The sequence below is a fragment of the Bidens hawaiensis genome, unplaced genomic scaffold, assembly GCF_021521415.1.
Source record: "Bidens hawaiensis isolate Kalapana, Puna unplaced genomic scaffold, B.hawaiensis_p1.1 tig00010347_1, whole genome shotgun sequence".
In the NCBI taxonomy this organism is placed as follows: domain Eukaryota; kingdom Viridiplantae; phylum Streptophyta; class Magnoliopsida; order Asterales; family Asteraceae; genus Bidens; species Bidens hawaiensis.
Window position 1 is genome coordinate 510,479 of NW_027491785.1, and position 17,333 is coordinate 527,811.

The 17,333-nt window shown below is 35.2% G+C and overlaps 3 protein-coding genes and 1 long non-coding RNA gene across 5 annotated transcripts; all 4 read right to left on the reverse strand.

Moving 5' to 3' along the window:
- Window positions 1–1,257: 1,257 nt before the first annotated feature.
- LOC143534870 (chromatin assembly factor 1 subunit FAS2-like) lies at window positions 1,258–3,941 on the reverse strand. Of its 2 annotated transcripts, XM_077029246.1 has the most exons (12): window positions 3,818–3,941; window positions 3,484–3,595; window positions 3,340–3,366; window positions 3,179–3,251; window positions 2,963–3,066; window positions 2,659–2,879; window positions 2,473–2,569; window positions 2,271–2,343; window positions 2,111–2,199; window positions 1,879–2,017; window positions 1,678–1,778; window positions 1,258–1,586 (listed from the first exon to the last, which is right to left on the reverse strand). In XM_077029246.1, the coding sequence occupies exons 1-12, from the start codon at window positions 3,929–3,931 to the stop codon at window positions 1,309–1,311; spliced, it is 1,428 nt and encodes a 475-aa protein (XP_076885361.1). In that variant the 5' UTR covers window positions 3,932–3,941; the 3' UTR covers window positions 1,258–1,308. The 2 variants fall into 2 exon arrangements, with proteins under 2 accessions (XP_076885361.1, XP_076885360.1); XM_077029245.1 differs by having other exon boundaries at window positions 1,879–2,199.
- Window positions 3,942–4,934: 993 nt separating this feature from the next.
- LOC143534872 (uncharacterized) lies at window positions 4,935–6,741 on the reverse strand. The gene has a single exon (XM_077029248.1). The coding sequence runs from the start codon at window positions 5,838–5,840 to the stop codon at window positions 5,109–5,111; it is 732 nt and encodes a 243-aa protein (XP_076885363.1). The 5' UTR covers window positions 5,841–6,741; the 3' UTR covers window positions 4,935–5,108.
- A 319-nt stretch (window positions 6,742–7,060) lies between these two features.
- LOC143534873 (uncharacterized) lies at window positions 7,061–8,753 on the reverse strand. Its single transcript, XR_013135623.1, has 3 exons — window positions 8,522–8,753; window positions 7,734–7,992; window positions 7,061–7,649 (listed from the first exon to the last, which is right to left on the reverse strand). It is a non-coding gene; the product is annotated as an uncharacterized LOC143534873 (long non-coding RNA).
- Window positions 8,754–10,885: 2,132 nt separating this feature from the next.
- On the reverse strand, window positions 10,886–14,387 carry LOC143534871 (protein PLASTID TRANSCRIPTIONALLY ACTIVE 14-like). Its single transcript, XM_077029247.1, has 13 exons — window positions 14,290–14,387; window positions 13,996–14,196; window positions 12,957–13,094; window positions 12,754–12,879; window positions 12,558–12,686; window positions 12,387–12,476; window positions 12,149–12,299; window positions 11,944–12,053; window positions 11,787–11,858; window positions 11,591–11,696; window positions 11,305–11,493; window positions 11,190–11,232; window positions 10,886–11,101 (listed from the first exon to the last, which is right to left on the reverse strand). Exons 1-13 carry the CDS (start codon window positions 14,347–14,349, stop codon window positions 11,023–11,025), a joined length of 1,494 nt encoding a protein of 497 aa, XP_076885362.1. The 5' UTR covers window positions 14,350–14,387; the 3' UTR covers window positions 10,886–11,022.
- Between the last annotated feature and the right edge of the window lie 2,946 nt (window positions 14,388–17,333).

Genomic DNA, 17,333 nt, shown 5'->3' on the forward strand with positions numbered 1-17,333 from the left:
GAGCATATGTTTAACTTAACTAAAAGTAGTAATCAAAGGGTTTTTGGCTAACGATATCCAGGTGTGTAAAATGATGCCCTGTCTGAGATTGAGATTTGTGTCTCGCGATAGGCAATGGTGTAACATTAGAAGTAGATTAGATCGTGGTTAAAAAATAACTAAAAATAGTACACATGGTTTAGTTAACACCATCTCAAGCATACTGTGTCATTAGGTCTTTATATATCACAAGGAACACATTATTACCATGTCAGCCTTCCAAATTATTTAAAAAAAAATGGTGCATAGCATGTTGGTAGCCATTATGGTGTTTCTTTACTTTTTGGAGTCATTTTATTGGAGTTTCATCATCTGAAAAGCAACAGTATTTTGACTTGGGATTTCAGTCTCTGATTAAGCTTATTGGGAATAGAAAGTAGAAACCTCTTTTAGCAACTAGTTGTTTTATCAAATAGATCCCTTGAGAGTGCTGCTTCACCTAAAAGGGGTTATGGAAGATGTAATTAAGAACAATAGGAACAGTATACCTTCAAACACTTAGTTTGTTTGCTTCGCAGATTCAATGAAACTGGAAATAAAATCGAAATTAACTTTGTTCAAAAGTGTGTTCAGTTGGTTCAGGAAGAATTTGGAACCGGAATCCATTTCCTCAGGATTTTAGAAGTCTATAGTTTACAACCAAAGAAAATTATAACCGAGTCACTGCATCCGCCACCCTGTCCTACACCCCGCCACCACCCACGCCTCGACCGGTCTAGGGGTGTGCACGGGTCCGCTTTAGGCTCAACTGCTCAAGCCGAACCAAATCTGCAAGTTCAGTTTCTGGTTTACATTACGTATGGGTTCAGTTATAGGTTGGTTTTCGGTTTTACATTTGAGTTTCAAATGTTTGTGCCCAAAAAGATTGGTTTGGAATGAGGCATAACCAAAACCGAATAGTGACTTCAGTTTTGAGAAAAGAAACTGAACTGTCGGTTTATTAGTTTGGGTTAGTTATTTCAGTTTGGTTCAATTAACCAGGTTTTTGCTCACCCCTATCAACCACAGTGCCCAACCGCACCGGCCAGGTGGCCACTAGCAATAAACAGAGAAGGAAATGTAAACAGGTTCATGCATACCTATACACAGGATACTTGCATATTATGTGATGCCATACTTCAAATCCTATGACCATGAAAGAAAATAAAAAACCGAACTGGATTTTTATATAAAAATTATTGTTCGGCTTCCTTACAGATTATACAGAACAAGTGTGTTGGAAAATAATAGTTGTAAAAACATTTTAGATTCAGTAGAAAGAAAACTAACTTAATCAATGGCCATTGGAGTAATCCGTCTCTTAGCTGGTTTATTTGGAATCACCGTGCTTGGCGACGGTTTATTTGTAATCACCGTGCTTGGTGACGGTTGTTTTCCATCCTGTTTCTCCGTTGAATTCACCAAACTTACGTCGCCTTTCTTTTCATCTGTTTCCATTTCCTGAGTATCAGCATTTCTAACAGCTTCATTTTCTTTTTTGGTTTCTTTACTTATTTCCAGATCATCAATTACAATTATATTCTCAACTACTGGAACTCGTTCATTTCCTAATGGAAATAAGAAAGAAAGAAATTATTAAACAATATGCAATGACAAAAGCAAAAGGATTCCTAAACTAAAAACATATCATAAGTGAACCTGAAAGAGAGACAGGTACTCCCAGCTCATCGTTTTCAAATTCCACAAGGGTACAATAACCGTCTTGGGAAGACAATGCCAAGAACTTGGCTGTAGGTGACCTAAATTATCCAAAATTTGGAAAAAGATAAAAATCAATTCAAAGAGAAGAACGATTTTCAACATGTAAACAAGTCAGTTATGGTTGCAAAGAAGCCTTACCATGCAATGTCAGTTATGGCTGCATAATGTAGACCAGCTAAAACTGCTATTGGCTCAACGCCTTCGGTGTCGTATACATATAAAGAATTTAATGTGGCAACCGCAAATACCAAACGATATGGAAGCTTAAAAAATGAAGCTGCACGAAACAAAAGGCAACTAACATGAGTGATTTTTTCATTTAAATATTGGAAAATGTAGCTTTTGAGTAATAAAACGAAACCAAACTTACATGTGCCTAACCCACGGAGGCTAAAGGCCTTAGGGCAGAAACGCACTGCCACAATAGCTTTATTGGCACCAGGAAGCATTAAAGCAGGCCTGTATAATTATATAAATAATATCAAGAATAAGAAATACCAAAAAGGAAGATTGAACAAACGAAATCTTGCCTTGAAAGATCTTTTCTAGACAACACATAAGCAGTGTTGACAGGTTCTGAAGTGGGTGAGAGTTTGTAAGAACCTGCACCAGAATCGAGACAAAACACATTAGTATAGACATTGAACAAAACCTGCAAATTAGCATATTGAATTTTGAAGAAGATAACCGGCTCAAAAAGTAAAATATTATTCAATATCTAGATAAGCATACCGGCAGGCACAAGAAGAAATGAACCATCAGGTGACCAAGCTAATCTTCTAAAGAAAGATGGCAGTGTCTCATCATGAAAGATATGGTGTTTAGCAGACTGCATGATTATCACAAGCTAACTCATTAACTGCATTTGTAGTGATATTAAAAAAAACTATAAAAGAAATTGTAAGATCTAGTTTTAACCTTGGATTCTTCAGCTACTTGTGGCTCAACTTTAGTAAGAACATGCTGACAAACATAATTAAGGCTAAGCTTTTCACTTCCTTTTGCTTTATTTTGTGGTTTTTTGGCATATATGCGACATGTTCTGTCTGAACTAAGTGAAGCAGCATACTTATTTAATGGATCCCATGCTACACCTTGAACATAGTGGAAATGGCCATCTAAAATCTGATGAACAGACCCTATAATAATCGAATATAAAATCAGATAGTAACCTAAAGTTGCATACTGATATACTTGCTATAATTTCAATCTTTTTTGTAACCTTTATTAACATCCCATATGATGCACGAGTTATCAACCGATCCAGAAATTAGATATGCACCATCTGTAGACCACTCCAAGTCCAACACATCCTTTCTATGAAACCTGCCTAGCGATGATTCAACTATGAGCACAACAGATAAACTTTGCAACTTTCACAAGAACAGACATGTCTGTTGACTACTTGCAATCCTAAACTAGAAATGAAAGGCCTTACGATAGTGTCTTGAGGACCTTCCATACTTCACCAGCGTCAGCATTATGCTGCTTCCATATGATCAATTCGCCACCTACATTTACAAGAGTTTAACTTTAACCCATGTATTTGTCTCTATTAATGAAATTAATATATCGCCAAATCAAGTTAATAACACGTACCATCAGCACCAGAAGCAAGAAACTCTCCTGCATGTTTAAAATAGATATAACTTCATAAGTATCAAACAGACTAAAGTCCAAGATATCAATGCATTATTGAAGTAACAAAAATAACCTAAGCAAATGCAATTGAAATAATAATACCAGAAGGCGAAAAGCGGATAACATTGACCGCCGATCCATGATACGAGAGGCTATTCTGATAAGTAGAAGCAAGAGCCTTCTTTTCCCCTTGTTCAGAAGCTATCAGCCACAACTGCAATAACATTCCACCAAAATTGCAATAACAAACTCATAAACGTAACTTCAGACTCATCATACAAACCGAATCCATACATATCCGAAACAATATAAAACTAAATTTCAAGGTGAATCTAAAACTATCTATTAATAATTAGAAAAGTATTAATAACTAGCTAATAGTAACAATAATAATAATTTGACTAGTAACTACAAGTATAGATCGAAACAAAGCAACCTTGATGTCGAAATCTGAGCCAGCGGTGGCGAGAAGGCCGGATACGGGGTGGAAATCTAGGGTTAGAACGGGCTTAGTGTCGTGCCAGTTGATCTGAAGTGTTCCTCCTTTCATGTTCTAAGATTAATTTCATGTTCTCATACGCCCGCGATAGCTGACGGTGTTGGGTGGTCTTGGCTGACAATTTCTTGTTCCGAGGAAAACACGTCTCCTAAATGCCCACTATAGTAAAACCTGATTGAGATAGGATTCGAATTTAAGAGCTTGCAACTTCCGGCCCAAATTTCATTTTCTTATTAGTTTTATTTCCTCTAAAAATTTTAGGTTACAATAGTAATCTTTCAAATATAAATAACATCAACTTTTTTTTTTAATATATACGTTCAATAATGAAATAATATTCACTTAACAAGAGACTTTGATATTGACTTCACGATTCATTTCATAAGCTTTTCTAGATTTTGCTTTTCACATAGTTAAAGTTGACTAAAGAAACACACCCTCTCTCTTTTCAACCACAAAACCGTTCTTGGATGTTTTTACTCAAGAACGTGCTCTCATGCATTGCCCCCCCCCCCCCTGAAAAACGCTTCAAATTTAATTATTGCGGTTGCTTTTGAATTAAAGTTAATGCTTTTTTAATCAGATTTAAACAATCCATATGGATTGTCAGTTTATTAATATAATTTAGATTCAAGAAAACCAGAATTTATAATCTATTTGGTTGATAAAACAATTGTGTTTTTAAAGAGGTGAGAATGTGGACAGTCAGTGTCATGGCGGTCGCGGTCATGGTAGTGGGGCGGAAGCCCATGATGATGATGATGATGACGACGATCATGGTGGTGGCAGACTGGGATCTACAAAGGTTGTGGAAGTAGTGGCAACATTGTTGATCTAGAATAATTTGAGCCAGGTTAAATGGTCAGTAGTTTCCAGGAGTGTAAGTGATTTGCATGTTGATATAACACAGGATCAACTCTATAAAAGCCTGATTTGAGTGAAACTCGATGCTAACTTGAAACTAGTTTAGCAAAGATTCATATCATAAGCTAGATTGACTTACAATACAAACTAAACCGCGAAACACAGAAACTATAATATAAAAAAAACAGAAACTAGGTCCCAAAAATATATAAAGTAAATGTTCTCAGCTCATTCTTGAAGCTTTTACCGTTTTCATATTCACACCAAACCGCGAAACACCCAAAATAAAATAAAAATGGAGCTTTCAGATTCAAGAAAGTAAGAAGAATACACAAGAAGTTAAAACAGATAACCAAAAACCCTACTACAAAATATTCGGAACCTGTGAATCCAACCTGTGCTGCAACTCCTTCACCTTCAACGAAAGCTCTGATTTCTGCTCCTTGTAATTCTGAAGTAAATAATCTTTCCCTTCTATCAAATCCTTCAACTCCCCTACTTCTTTTTTCAAAATCTCCATTTTATCAACCTCGTTTCCACCATCAATGTCTACATACCCGTTTGAGTTTACATAAGTGGGGGGCGGCTGTCCTACACAGATATCTGCAATTGCTTTTCTTAGCCTCTGAATCTCCCTCTCAGAATCAAAAAGATCCCGGTTTGCAGTTTCCAGGAGGGATTGCAGATGGTCTGAATGGGAACGTTGGGTGGTTAGAGAATTCTGCAGCTCTGCAATCTGATCTTGCATTTCAAGAATCATGTCATCTCGTCTTTTCAACTGTTGTCTTAGTTTTTGAATTACTTCTCGTTTGGTGAAAATGTCTGAACCTGATTCAGAGACACATGGAGAATCAGAGCCGTTTGAGTGGTGAAATGGCTTTTGTGGTAGCTCGAGTCGGTCTGGTGAAGTGGTCCATAGCACACCACTCTCTTTGTTGTATACTGGAGCTGACACAGTCACTAATGGGAGTGCCATTTCGCGTTCCGTATGCAACTGACCATTGTGTTGTGGCTTGGCCTCCGCGTCACCTGTTCCTGTTAAAGAAACAGAGAATGATACCACTAATAGTAATAGATTTGAAATAATAACACACATTTCATTTGGTACAGAAATAACTAAGTTGGTAAAACAGGGAAAACTTTCTATAAGCTAGTTTATGTAGCGTGACTCCTTTAATTGTTGGCAGTGTACAGTTAGCGTTGACAAGTCTTGGGGCAGTTATTCATGATGTCTGTAAAAGCAAACATTCCTGGACCGTCTGTACCGGTTGTCCAAACACCTTTGTACAACACAATGATAATGATCTAAACTTTCATGGTTGTTGGAGTCAAGCTTTGAAGCCATGCGGGTTAGATCTACCTCTTCCCGATTATTATCGGGAACTGCAACATAAAAGAAGCCCGTTAGAAGTAATCAGAGACCAAGGTCTGTGGACCACCCTCCGCCGGTCACGTAAGTCTTGGTATACAAGAGCATATAACAACCATGCAGATATGTGTATATAGATAGTATCTAGAGAGAGAAAGTAGTGAAGGAAATGTGGATAGCAAGTCTGCTGCCTCTTGTTGGGGGGACTTGGCTTCCACATGACTTACTCTCCACCTCTCCCTCACTACTCTCACTCTTTGTATATACTATCTATACACATATGCATACTGGTTATACACTCATATATATCGAAACTAACTTGCCCATTAGAGCGTGATCCAGAGACCATGTCACTAACCCCCTTTAAACGGGTTTCCTTTATATTCCAGTTGCTGGCAACAACCAAGAAGGAAAAAAATCCAGCCCGCATTGCTTCAAAGACTAAATCGTATATGACAAAAGTGAAAGGTTAGATCAAGCGCATCCGGTTGCACAAAAGTGTTTGGACAAGAAGTCTGAACCATCAAGAAATACTTGTCTCTACCTCATCATAGAATATGTCATTGCACTAGAGTTTTATTAGCTACTTTAATGAATTACCTTGGTATGGTTTGAATACTTGAATAATATTTCTGATACGATCCGACTGTTCCTACCCACGTTCCTACTTCATGCAACAACTCAACTCCATGTTCTCATGCATGCACCAGTAGTTTTAATTAGTTTTAATTCTAGTTTATTTTATTGATTAGTATTCTAGGTAATGGGTCTAATTATTAGGATAGTGGGTGGGTCGTTTCCTTGTTTATTTGTTTTGCCTATAAAAGGTTGTTTCTATTAGAATTGAAGTAATGAAAAATATGATGAAAAGTTGTTTCAATATCTAGCTTCTTTATCTTGTTCTTTGGGAGTGTTTGCCTACTACAAAAGGCTACCTATCAATTTCTGTCATACTATTGTTTGTTTTATCAAATAAAACTATAGACACATCCGCCGATCCGCGTTTGTCACACAATCCCACAGTTGTGTTTTAGTTAAAGCGCAGAAGCAAATGTTTCTACTGGCTCTCGTGCTTTGTAGATGATATAGACCAGTCAACATTTTGCTTAATTACATACAGGTAACACAAACTAAATACAATCTGAAGATACAGAATTTTAGTGTTGCAATTTAAGTTATTGAATACTTACTAATACACTGTGAATGTCATAATAATCAGTTTTTAGAATTTGGAATTTTGAATAAACAGAATCTGCTTCTCTGACGATTAGTTTTAGATTATTAATTTCATATCAGCTGCGACAAACCTGATTATCTGAGTGTCGGATATATTAGACTTACTTTCAAGACTGATAATTTGACTACTATTGAATATCACATAATCAGATTCAAAATGCATATGTAAACACCCAATAAACCTAAAAAATTTCATACCTGAAACGCAATTAAAGCAACCGTCATCCTGTTCAAAACAATACAGGTGTGAATGCGAACCGCAATTTCCCAGCCTCTTTCTGACAGTTGGTTTCCCATTTTCTACATTTTAACCAACATGAAAAATTAGCATACTACAAAGTAAGACCAACATAAATCCACTACACAGCTTAAACCTTAAAATACCTTTTAAACCATTACTACTAGTTTGTGGCTGCTTTGAGTCCAAGACCTGCTTGAGCCTGTAACCAAGACGGACCGATAGCGTACTCAACAAAGCACCACCTGCTATGAGAATCCAGTTTGGCCCTTGACCTTGACCCTGACCTTGAAACTTTCTCCCCCTTTGTGCACCCAACATCTCATTGGTATTCGGTCTCATTTTTAAGTTTTACTCATATAACACATGAAATCGTTCGTTCATCAGCTATAACCTACAATCAAGCTGCCTCATAGCGTTAGTACAAATAAAATACAATCAACATTATAAATGCCATACGTCAACTCTGTCAACAAAACAAGTGACAGTAACAAAATAAACAAAATAAACAAAATAACACGAGTTAACGACATAGTAAAAACGCACTAAATGCATCTCGGATCCAACATACAACACACAATATAATCCCCTAAGCAACAACAAATTATGCAACTAAATCTATATATAATTTTATACAAGCAGTCAAGTACCAATGTTAATCATCATTCATCAGACTTTAATAAACAAATATCAATTAAATCTTATAAAGAGACAAGTGGAATATATTGTACAATGCAATATGCTTATACTAGTCACTTCAATAGATCCTAATTCAACCCTAACCTAAAATCCAACACAGATATACCTCATAACTTTACCAAAACGGAATTAAATACAAAACCTAAATCCACAGACACAAATTCAACAAAACTAAAGCTCAATCACAACAAATTCATTAATAAATCGCCAAATTAGGGCAAAACTAACCGAGTACCTGAGAAATCATACAACAAATCACGTAAATCACAACAGTATAAGACGATTATGAGCTCAATATACATATACTGCAACAGTATCGGTGTACGGTGATAGAAATTAGGGTTAGTGAAAGAAGACGTATGTGAAATAAGTTGAAAAAGGAAAAGTGGAAGTATTGTGGAGGACAAAAGGAGAGAAAGACAGATAATAATATGTGTGCACCGAGTAATATAACACATGGAGACATTATATTATATATATTATAGTAATGGCTACTTGATTAATATTATTATTATATACACAAACACACCTGACCTGAGGATGATGAGAAAGGCAGCCGGAGAAACGGTAATCGGAGGCGGCTGAAAGTAGCGGCGGAGGAGGAGGAGGAGGCGTATTCGTTACCACGAAACCGTCATTTTTTATAAAATGGTGCAAGCAAACGTTTTTTGTACCTGTTGTTAGTTGGGTAAATCACACTTTAACTGTTTGGATTTTATTCTTTTAAATGGTTGTATATTTACCACTAATAATTTCTCTTTAAAAATTCATGTTAATGGTTCAATATTCCAACTATTTTTCTCTTAGTATACTTTCGTTACGAATCTCAAACCGATATTTAAGGGTTTTTGAACAGAACAAGATGTGAAACTTATCTCGAAATAGTGATTCAAATGGCATGATTTTTGTTAATTGGAAATTCAGACACCCGAATTGAAACATTGTTTCATCGTTCGGATCGCTTTTTCGAGATGAGTTTTACGTCGGTCGACTCGTATCTTTCTTCCGATCAAAAGCCATAAAACATCAGTTTGAAATTTAGGGGGGGGGGACTTAATGACGTTAGGTGTTTTTTAACGGAGGTTCATTGAGAAAAAAATAGTCGAAATGTTGGACCATTTGCAAGAGGATTTTTAAATGTGGGATTATTATCGACCAATACACAGAAGATGAGATTATTTATTTACAATTCATTTTCTTAAAATAATTACATTTTATAAAGTTTTAATACATTGTGCGATAAAATGGTGTGAGTGTAACGTCTTACACGGAATATATACATGTCTAAACGCTTTTACATTGTGTAGATGTGTCAAGATGTAGATATGTATATAAGAAACCTATGTAAATAAATTATTAACTAGCAATACAAATACTCATCCTTATAAAACATGTATCTTGTGCTCGTTACTTCCTATGTTCCTTTATACAAAAATAACTTTGTATGAAAATTGACCCATATGCGGCTTGGTTTAGCTAAACAAATATATTTTTGTCACGACATAACATTTTACATTGTATGATAAAATTTTTGAAATGTGTCAAAGTTACTAAATAACTAAAAGTTAACAGTTAGAGCATTATAAAATTTAGGTGTATTGGTTTTATTTATCTCAACTATCATCTTTTGGTTGGTTTTCAGTCCCAACTAACGAATTGGCAGATAACGATCCCACATTTTATAATATATGTTCCTAACGGTTCGTGACTAAAAGAATGCTAACACCGTTAGTTGCGGGTTGCCAAAAAACTTACATTTTTCGGGAAAACAAACATTTTCGTCACAAATATCTTTGTAACCTTATATCGGACCTTTAGGAAACTTTTAATAAGAAAAAGCGTCAAACTATTGAGGTCGCCGGAACCCTATAACCATTGTCAGAATCAGTTGGTGGTGCTAAAGTAGTTGTGGTTGGTTGGTGGTGAGTCAGTTGGTGGTGGTGTTCAGACGGTGTTCATGCTGAGTTTTTCGGTAAAAAAATGTTATTTGTCAGGCCAAAAGTGTTTTTCCGGCGACCTGGAACTAACGGCGTTAGCATTCTGTTTGTCGCGGACCATTGGAAGCAAATATGATAAAAGATAGTATCGTTATCAGCAAATTCGTTAGTAGAAACAGTAGCGACCAAAAGATGATAATTAAGATTAATAATTGCATTTAACATATTTTGTCATAGGAAGGGAATGAGCTCCTCAAAACAAAGGTCTCATTAAAGTCTTAACCAAGTTGACTTGACATGTTTACCTATGGAGCTAAATGTATGGAGATTACATCTATTTAAAATGTTGTTAAATCACCAACTTTCGCATATCTTCGAGAAGTTCAAGAGCGCCTCAAGAATTAAACTATCCGAGAAATGCATCCAACAGGCCATGAATAGGTACCACCCATAATGAATCTAGATATGACGAAACCAGTGACCCATTTCTATACGTGGGGTGAATAAGTGGGCCCTCCGTCCTCGGGTTGTTGAGGACACCGCTCGAGGACTCAATAAACGACCCATGACAGTAAGGTATCAAACCATGGATTTAAAGAAAAAAGACACCATGTATAAAGTGCAAGTATCACACTTACCATAAGTAACCATTGAATCAAATAGAAAAAAGAAAAAGGAAAAAAGTGAGATAAATCTATGTTTAAACTTTAAACACTATTCTTGGTTTACTTTAACCCAACAAAAGAACCATCTAGGGGCCCTCTAGCCATCCATACACACACCACAACACTAAACTGCTCTAAAACAATATCCTATCTTGATATATATCCAAAGCTTCTATAAGTTTCTCCACAAACAACTTCCTGTGCAACCTATACCTGCATTTACAAATTACAATCATAAAATTATATAACTTTACAAACGTTTATCGAATAAAGACGAGAAATCAAATACACTGAAACATACTTGATCGCAGCCTCGCGGGTCCAGCTCATTTCTGGTGTCGAATCTACGAGAAACAAAATTGCATTTTAGAAATTATTTAACTAAAATGTCGGTATATGAAAAAAAAAAATGTTACCTAGGATATTCTGGTCTTGCTTAGAAGTGGTACTGTATTGTGCTAATATTTGTTGGCATTCTCCTTGTAGAGCTTTAACAGCTTTTATCTCTAAGCTCGGGATCGGAGGGATATCCCCTTCTGACCATGTCGGCAATGTTCTTGCAGCTGCTAAAACCGCCCCGTCGACAAAACCATCCCCTTCTTTTCCTAATTTGGATAACAAGTCATTAAAAAACAAATTATGTAAATTAAAGTTATAACTTATAAACAAAAGTTAGTGATGAAAAATTGAAAATTGTACTACCATTATGATAATAATCTTCATACGAGCCAGATATGTTGAAGACTGATAAGAAGGAATCTAAATGGATCTTTGAGTTCCCGGAAAATGGAAGTACATCCCAAGGATTCTGCAGATGATAATAATATTGTTTTTTATTTTATTTTTTATATTTTGCATATAAGAAAGTAAGATATGGGACTAGTTTGGCGGGAATTACCGAAAGTGATGAAAAGCCGTATCTTTGCATAAGCATATTGTTCTGCTCGCCCCTCATGTAATTAACAGTCATCTGAAAAGATAACGAGCTCGTTAAACATGCATTTTATTATTTTACTGAAATACTCAACATCAGTCATCATGATTTAATGATTTACCTCTTCGCCCTTTTTAATCCGTTGTCCGGCATTTGTCATCACCTCAAACATGCGATCTCTGAATCGCCAATGGAAAAAGCAATTTGGCTGACAAGAATGGTTTAACATATCTGCAATATATGACCACATATAATTATTGTTATGCCTTGTTTCGATTGAAGCGTTTTCAATATAGAAAATATAATAAAAAAATGTATAAGATTACCGGCATAAGGCGCAAACATATTTGCATCCTGAACTAACGAACCGACTCTTATGCGAAAGTTAATATGTCGAGTTTGTGCCATACTAACTGCCCAAATAAACCTCTCGGGATCTCGAGCAAGCCGCTTTAATTTCAAGGGCATAGCAGAGTGCTGTGAAAAGATAAATATTAAAATAAAAAGTAACTCTTTTGGAAATTAACATCAAGAAATGTGATGAAAAATGTCGCATAATAATACCCAATTCTTTTCCCAAAAATCTAGTGCTCGTGCTTTCTGTTTTCTCATAGTTGAAGCAAGATTGTCATCATGCAGCTCGTTCAGGTCATCCTGCAACATGTCAATAGAATAAGTTGACGTAAAAAATATTATAAGTTAAAAGCATATTATGATATATATATGATATACAACCTCGGTAGCTAGAAGCAAGCTAGTGCACTCCTCTACGCTAGGCAAAAAATCACCATACAGTTGCCAAAAATTCTTGTCATGATCAAACGCGTATAAAAGAAGACACGCCATTCTGAGGTCCCAGTCTGTCTGCCAAAAAACCAATCTCAATTCAAGAAAAATGAAATAGAAGAATATATAAAAATTAAGTAAGTACCTCTGGATGTGTTGAGTTAATAATATCAAATATTGGATGTCCAACCGGTATAATATCAGGAAAGAACATCCATGGGGTTTTTTGGCTTATGGTTAACATCAACTCCAACGGTATCTCCATAACCACCTAATAAACAAAGCAAAAATCGTTCATTTGACACACAAATTCAACAAAGTAAGGATACAAATGTATAAAAGATTCACCTTGGCGCGACGACTAGGTTCAATATCTTTTGAGGCATAGACTCCAAATCCATTTGGACCTTCCCTGAATTCGACGCCGTAGGCTCTCATACTTCTAACAAATCCCATTTTATAAAACTCAGGATCTGCAAGCTCCAACTGTTTGATAGTATATACATAATTCAATTAGTATAGAAGAATGTGCGAGATTCAGTAAGTTACAATCATTGATTATGGATTAAGTGTCTCACTACAACTAGCAATTGTTCACAACATTAAGTAACATTGTAACCTGAAAGGCTAAAAACTGTTACTATAACATAAATGTAAATGACAAAATTTATGGACTTGTGTTTAGAATTTAGAAATTAATAATAAAAGGAGAGAATTATGGAAGTGAATCTAGGGCAAATATATGGTCAACTTAACTAACTAATCAACGCGCATCTCCTCTATATGTAGGGCTGTAAACGAACCGAACAAGGCCTTGTTCATGTTCGTCCGTGAAGCTTTTGTCGGACAAGAAAACGGCTCACAAACACCTAAACAAGCGAAATTTCTTGTTCGTGTAAGTTCATCGTGAACGATTCACGAACACAAACAATGTTTCATTTGATTTGGATAACCGAGAATGGTCAGTGTCAACGGTTTGGTCCAGCTACCAAGTTGAGTTTTTTTTTTAACATTCATATTCATATGTTAATTTACATATAAATTAATTTGCATATAAATTAATCACGTAATACTCCCATACATTTTCATTTTGTAGTCAATAAAACTTTGCTTAAAACTATATAATAAGATTAGAGAAGTCATTAATAATAATAAAAATTAAAAAACCTTGAATGAACAAACATAAACAAACAAACATTAACTGACATAAACAATCGAACGTTCATGAACACAAACTTACGAAGATAAACAAACTTCCCAAACAGTTCCGCCAAACGTTCAGTTCGTTTACAGCCCGACTATACATACAAAAAACAACTATAACAAACTCTCCAACTAAACCATAATACAAAACCCCCCAACAACAAAACAATAACAATTATTATACCTTAGAAGCCGGTGTATCTTCTTGTTGAGTTTCAGTTTGAAAGAACGGGAAAGCAGTAGGAGAAGTAACATTCTCAGTAATAATAATATTATTATTATTATTATTATTATCAACCGCTACTCTAGCTTTAATATTATTCCTACATTTATCCGTGAAACTGGGTTTTGTTGCAGTCAACCCATTCTTCAAATTCTTCCCTAACTGCTTCAATTTCAGTAATTTAAACCAAAATTCAAACTTTTATTGATGAATTTATGTATGAATATAAAAGAGTGACAAACTGAGAAACAAAACCTGGTAGTTGGTGATGAAGTGATTAATAGATTGCTGAAGCAGAATTGAAGATGATGTCATTGTTGTTCGAGATTTAATAAGTTCAAATTGTTGGTGGTTTCATTTTCTACTGTTTGAAAGGGGCAAAGGATGAAGGTGTTTTATGTTATCCTTGGATAGAACCAAATGTTTGCTAAATCCCATTTAGACCCCCAATGTATTGCCATATTCTATATGCATCACCTTAATTTAGAGAACCACTGTTTACATCTTACGTGAACCGTTAAGGACAACTACAAATATGTCATGTTAAATTGTGGAAAAATTAAACATTTTCAAAAGTTTTTTATAAAAGAATCGAATCTTCTATGTAAACCCATGCTTTATTGCAAGGACATTTGATAATATTCGAAAGCTTACATAAAAAAGTCAAACACGATGCAATGGGACCTTTAAGCGAAACAATACTTAAATATAAAAACACTGAACCACGAGCGCGTGTTGCTTTGTGTTCGGTAGCAGGTCATTCGGCTTGAATTATAGTAAGCTTTATTAAAATAATTAAATAAATTTCATGTTTGCCTTCTCTCTCGAGTCCTACTATACAACTTGGTTGTTAGAGCGACAATTCATTATATATAATAATTAATAGTTTGGCAATGCGATCACATGATTGGTGGCCAAACTTCTTATTTGCTTTTAATTTGTTTTACATTTTCAAATTCGTGTCGGTTCGTTGCCGTAAAATACGGGTTTTGTTTATCGTTGATACCATCAAATGATTCTGGCCAAATTCGCGTTAGATCGCGGTCGCAACTCAAGGCTTTTTCCATGTGAGTTATTTTAGTCCATTGATTATGGACGAACTTGCGTCGTGTCAAGGCCACAACGCGCCTAAAATTTTGGTTTTGTCGTGGTATTTTTTTATGTAAATATGTTAATTTGTTGTACTTTGAGTGTGGACGAATTAACTTATTGTTTTAATTTCAGAGGCGTATGTGACATTCGTTAATTTCGGGTCAATCGTATTTCCGTTTCGTGTTTGTTTATTATGTAAGTCGACCCATTTTGAAAACCGAAACCCTCGATATAAACAAAATGATGGATTTTATGTTACAATATTGTTTTACACTTGTTGGGTCTCGAAAACATCATTTTTGGTCCTTAAACGCGTTAAAAACGCTTAAAACGAACTTCAGCGGCCAAATTGTCATTTTTGAAAGTTTGAAATCACCCAGCCACCCACCCCATCCCGTTACGCGATGGGGGAGCCTCCTACCCGTCGCGTATAGCGATGCCTAGCAGACCGGACCTGCAGTTTTGTGTTTTCTTGTTTGTTCTATTAACCAAAATCTGATTTTTACCCACTAAATCACTTGTTTTAACTCATTTAAACTTATCCTATAAATACAAGACCCTATCCTACATCCATCCCTGCTCATATTTCATTTTCTCACTCAAATTCAAGGTTCTTTAAGGTTGTTTTTCATTGTTCTTGAAGGTTTGACTTTCAAAAGTCAAACTGATCAAGTTTTGCTTTTTAATTAGTTTACTTAGTCTTAATTAATACTTGAAGCTTATGGCACAACATATATATATAATATACACCCCTTGTTACCTTTGGTGGTCACTTCCCCGGTCTCGTTCGTTGGAGTGTCGGGCCTCGTAAGGCAAGGCTACATGGAGGACTTTCATAGTCCTTGATATATATATAATTATATAACTTGTTTATACATATTAGTCATGCTTAACTTCTGCTCATTTTAGTCTGTATATCATATTTATGAAGTTCTATGGTTATGGGTTTGTAGAGACTAGCCTCGGTTTAACCGTAAATAGCTCTAAACCGTAAACCGAGCTTTGTTTACTAGTTTTGTTAAGTAATTGTTTAAACATGCTTATTGTTAGATTTAAGTTCTTAAAATCATTTTTTTATAAGTTCTATGGTTATGGGTTTGTAGAATCTTACCTCGGTCTTAACCTGAAACAAGATCCGAACCGAAAACCGAACTTTCGTTTAAAGACTTTATTGTTAACTTTTTGGTTGTAAAACTTAAGTATCATCGTTTATAAATTATTATATAAGTTCTTTGATATTTGGGCATGTGGCAACCATCCATGAACTTATTGTGAGATGGAAACCGAACCAAACCGATTTTCACTCGCTTAAGACACACAAGTGTGTTTCTAGCTATCAAGACTTGTATATTCCTTTAAAAATAGTTTATAAACTGATTTTAAATATTTTCTCAAAGTACTTGGAATGTTGAATCCAACTTGATCTTATAACAAAGTTTGGACCGACAAAACCAAACACTCGCTTAACGAACGTTGTTAGTTCTAAAACAATAGAACTACATACTTGGTTAAATTTTATTAAATTTTATTGAGTTATTTCATGACATTCATTATTTTGGAAAGTTGACTTTGGGTTTGACCAATTATTTCCTACCTGGTCCGTACAAATTATCAAAAATCTTGAAAATTGTTCCTTTTGAATTCCGCCTTGGCAAACGCATTTGAGATAAATTTGTTCCAAGAAGACGAGATTGGTACTTTTGTTCTTATAAGTTGGAATCCCGTCCACGCCGACAAGATTTATTTTTAATTCGTCCACACCGACAAAAATTAAGTAGATTCCGTTCACACCGACACTTAATTCTTAAATATGTCGAATCCGACATGTTTAATATAAATATTTTTATTAAATAATTTACCTTATTTTCCGTGTTATTATATCTTATGCTTCTTTCGTTCTTCCATTGTTACCCTGTGCTATTTATTAGATATGAAATTTAATAATCTCGTGGTTTGTTATGGTGGTAAATGGATGAAGAACAAAGGGTTATGAAGAAATGAAGATCAAAGAACAAGGGAGAAGAACATTCAACATATATCTTATAAAAACACAGGATTTGGACGGACCAGGAAGGACAAATATCAATCTCGTCTCATTGGAACATATTTGTCGAAAATGCGATACCAAGATGGAATTTAAAAGGAACAATTTTCAAGGTTTTTGATAATTTTTACGGATTAGGTAGGAAGATTTAATGAAAAAATAT

What these genes read in the sequence shown, in the direction of transcription:
- LOC143534870 (XM_077029245.1), bottom strand. Translation starts at nt 3,931, where the DNA reads ATGAAAGGAGGAACACTTCAGATCAACTGGCACGACACTAAGCCCGTT. An exon ending in AAGTAGCTGAAGAATCCAAG is followed by an intron (nt 2,570 to 2,658) that starts GTTAAAACTAGA and finishes ATAATCATGCAG; the next exon opens with TCTGCTAAACACCATATCTT. An exon ending in ATTTCTTCTTGTGCCTGCCG is followed by an intron (nt 2,344 to 2,472) that starts GTATGCTTATCT and finishes ATTCTGGTGCAG; the next exon opens with GTTCTTACAAACTCTCACCC.
- LOC143534872 (XM_077029248.1), bottom strand. Translation starts at nt 5,840, where the DNA reads ATGTGTGTTATTATTTCAAATCTATTACTATTAGTGGTATCATTCTCT.
- LOC143534871 (XM_077029247.1), bottom strand. Translation starts at nt 14,349, where the DNA reads ATGACATCATCTTCAATTCTGCTTCAGCAATCTATTAATCACTTCATC. An exon ending in ACTTCATCACCAACTACCAG is followed by an intron (nt 14,197 to 14,289) that starts GTTTTGTTTCTC and finishes AAATTGAAGCAG; the next exon opens with TTAGGGAAGAATTTGAAGAA. An exon ending in AAGATACACCGGCTTCTAAG is followed by an intron (nt 13,095 to 13,995) that starts GTATAATAATTG and finishes ACTATCAAACAG; the next exon opens with TTGGAGCTTGCAGATCCTGA.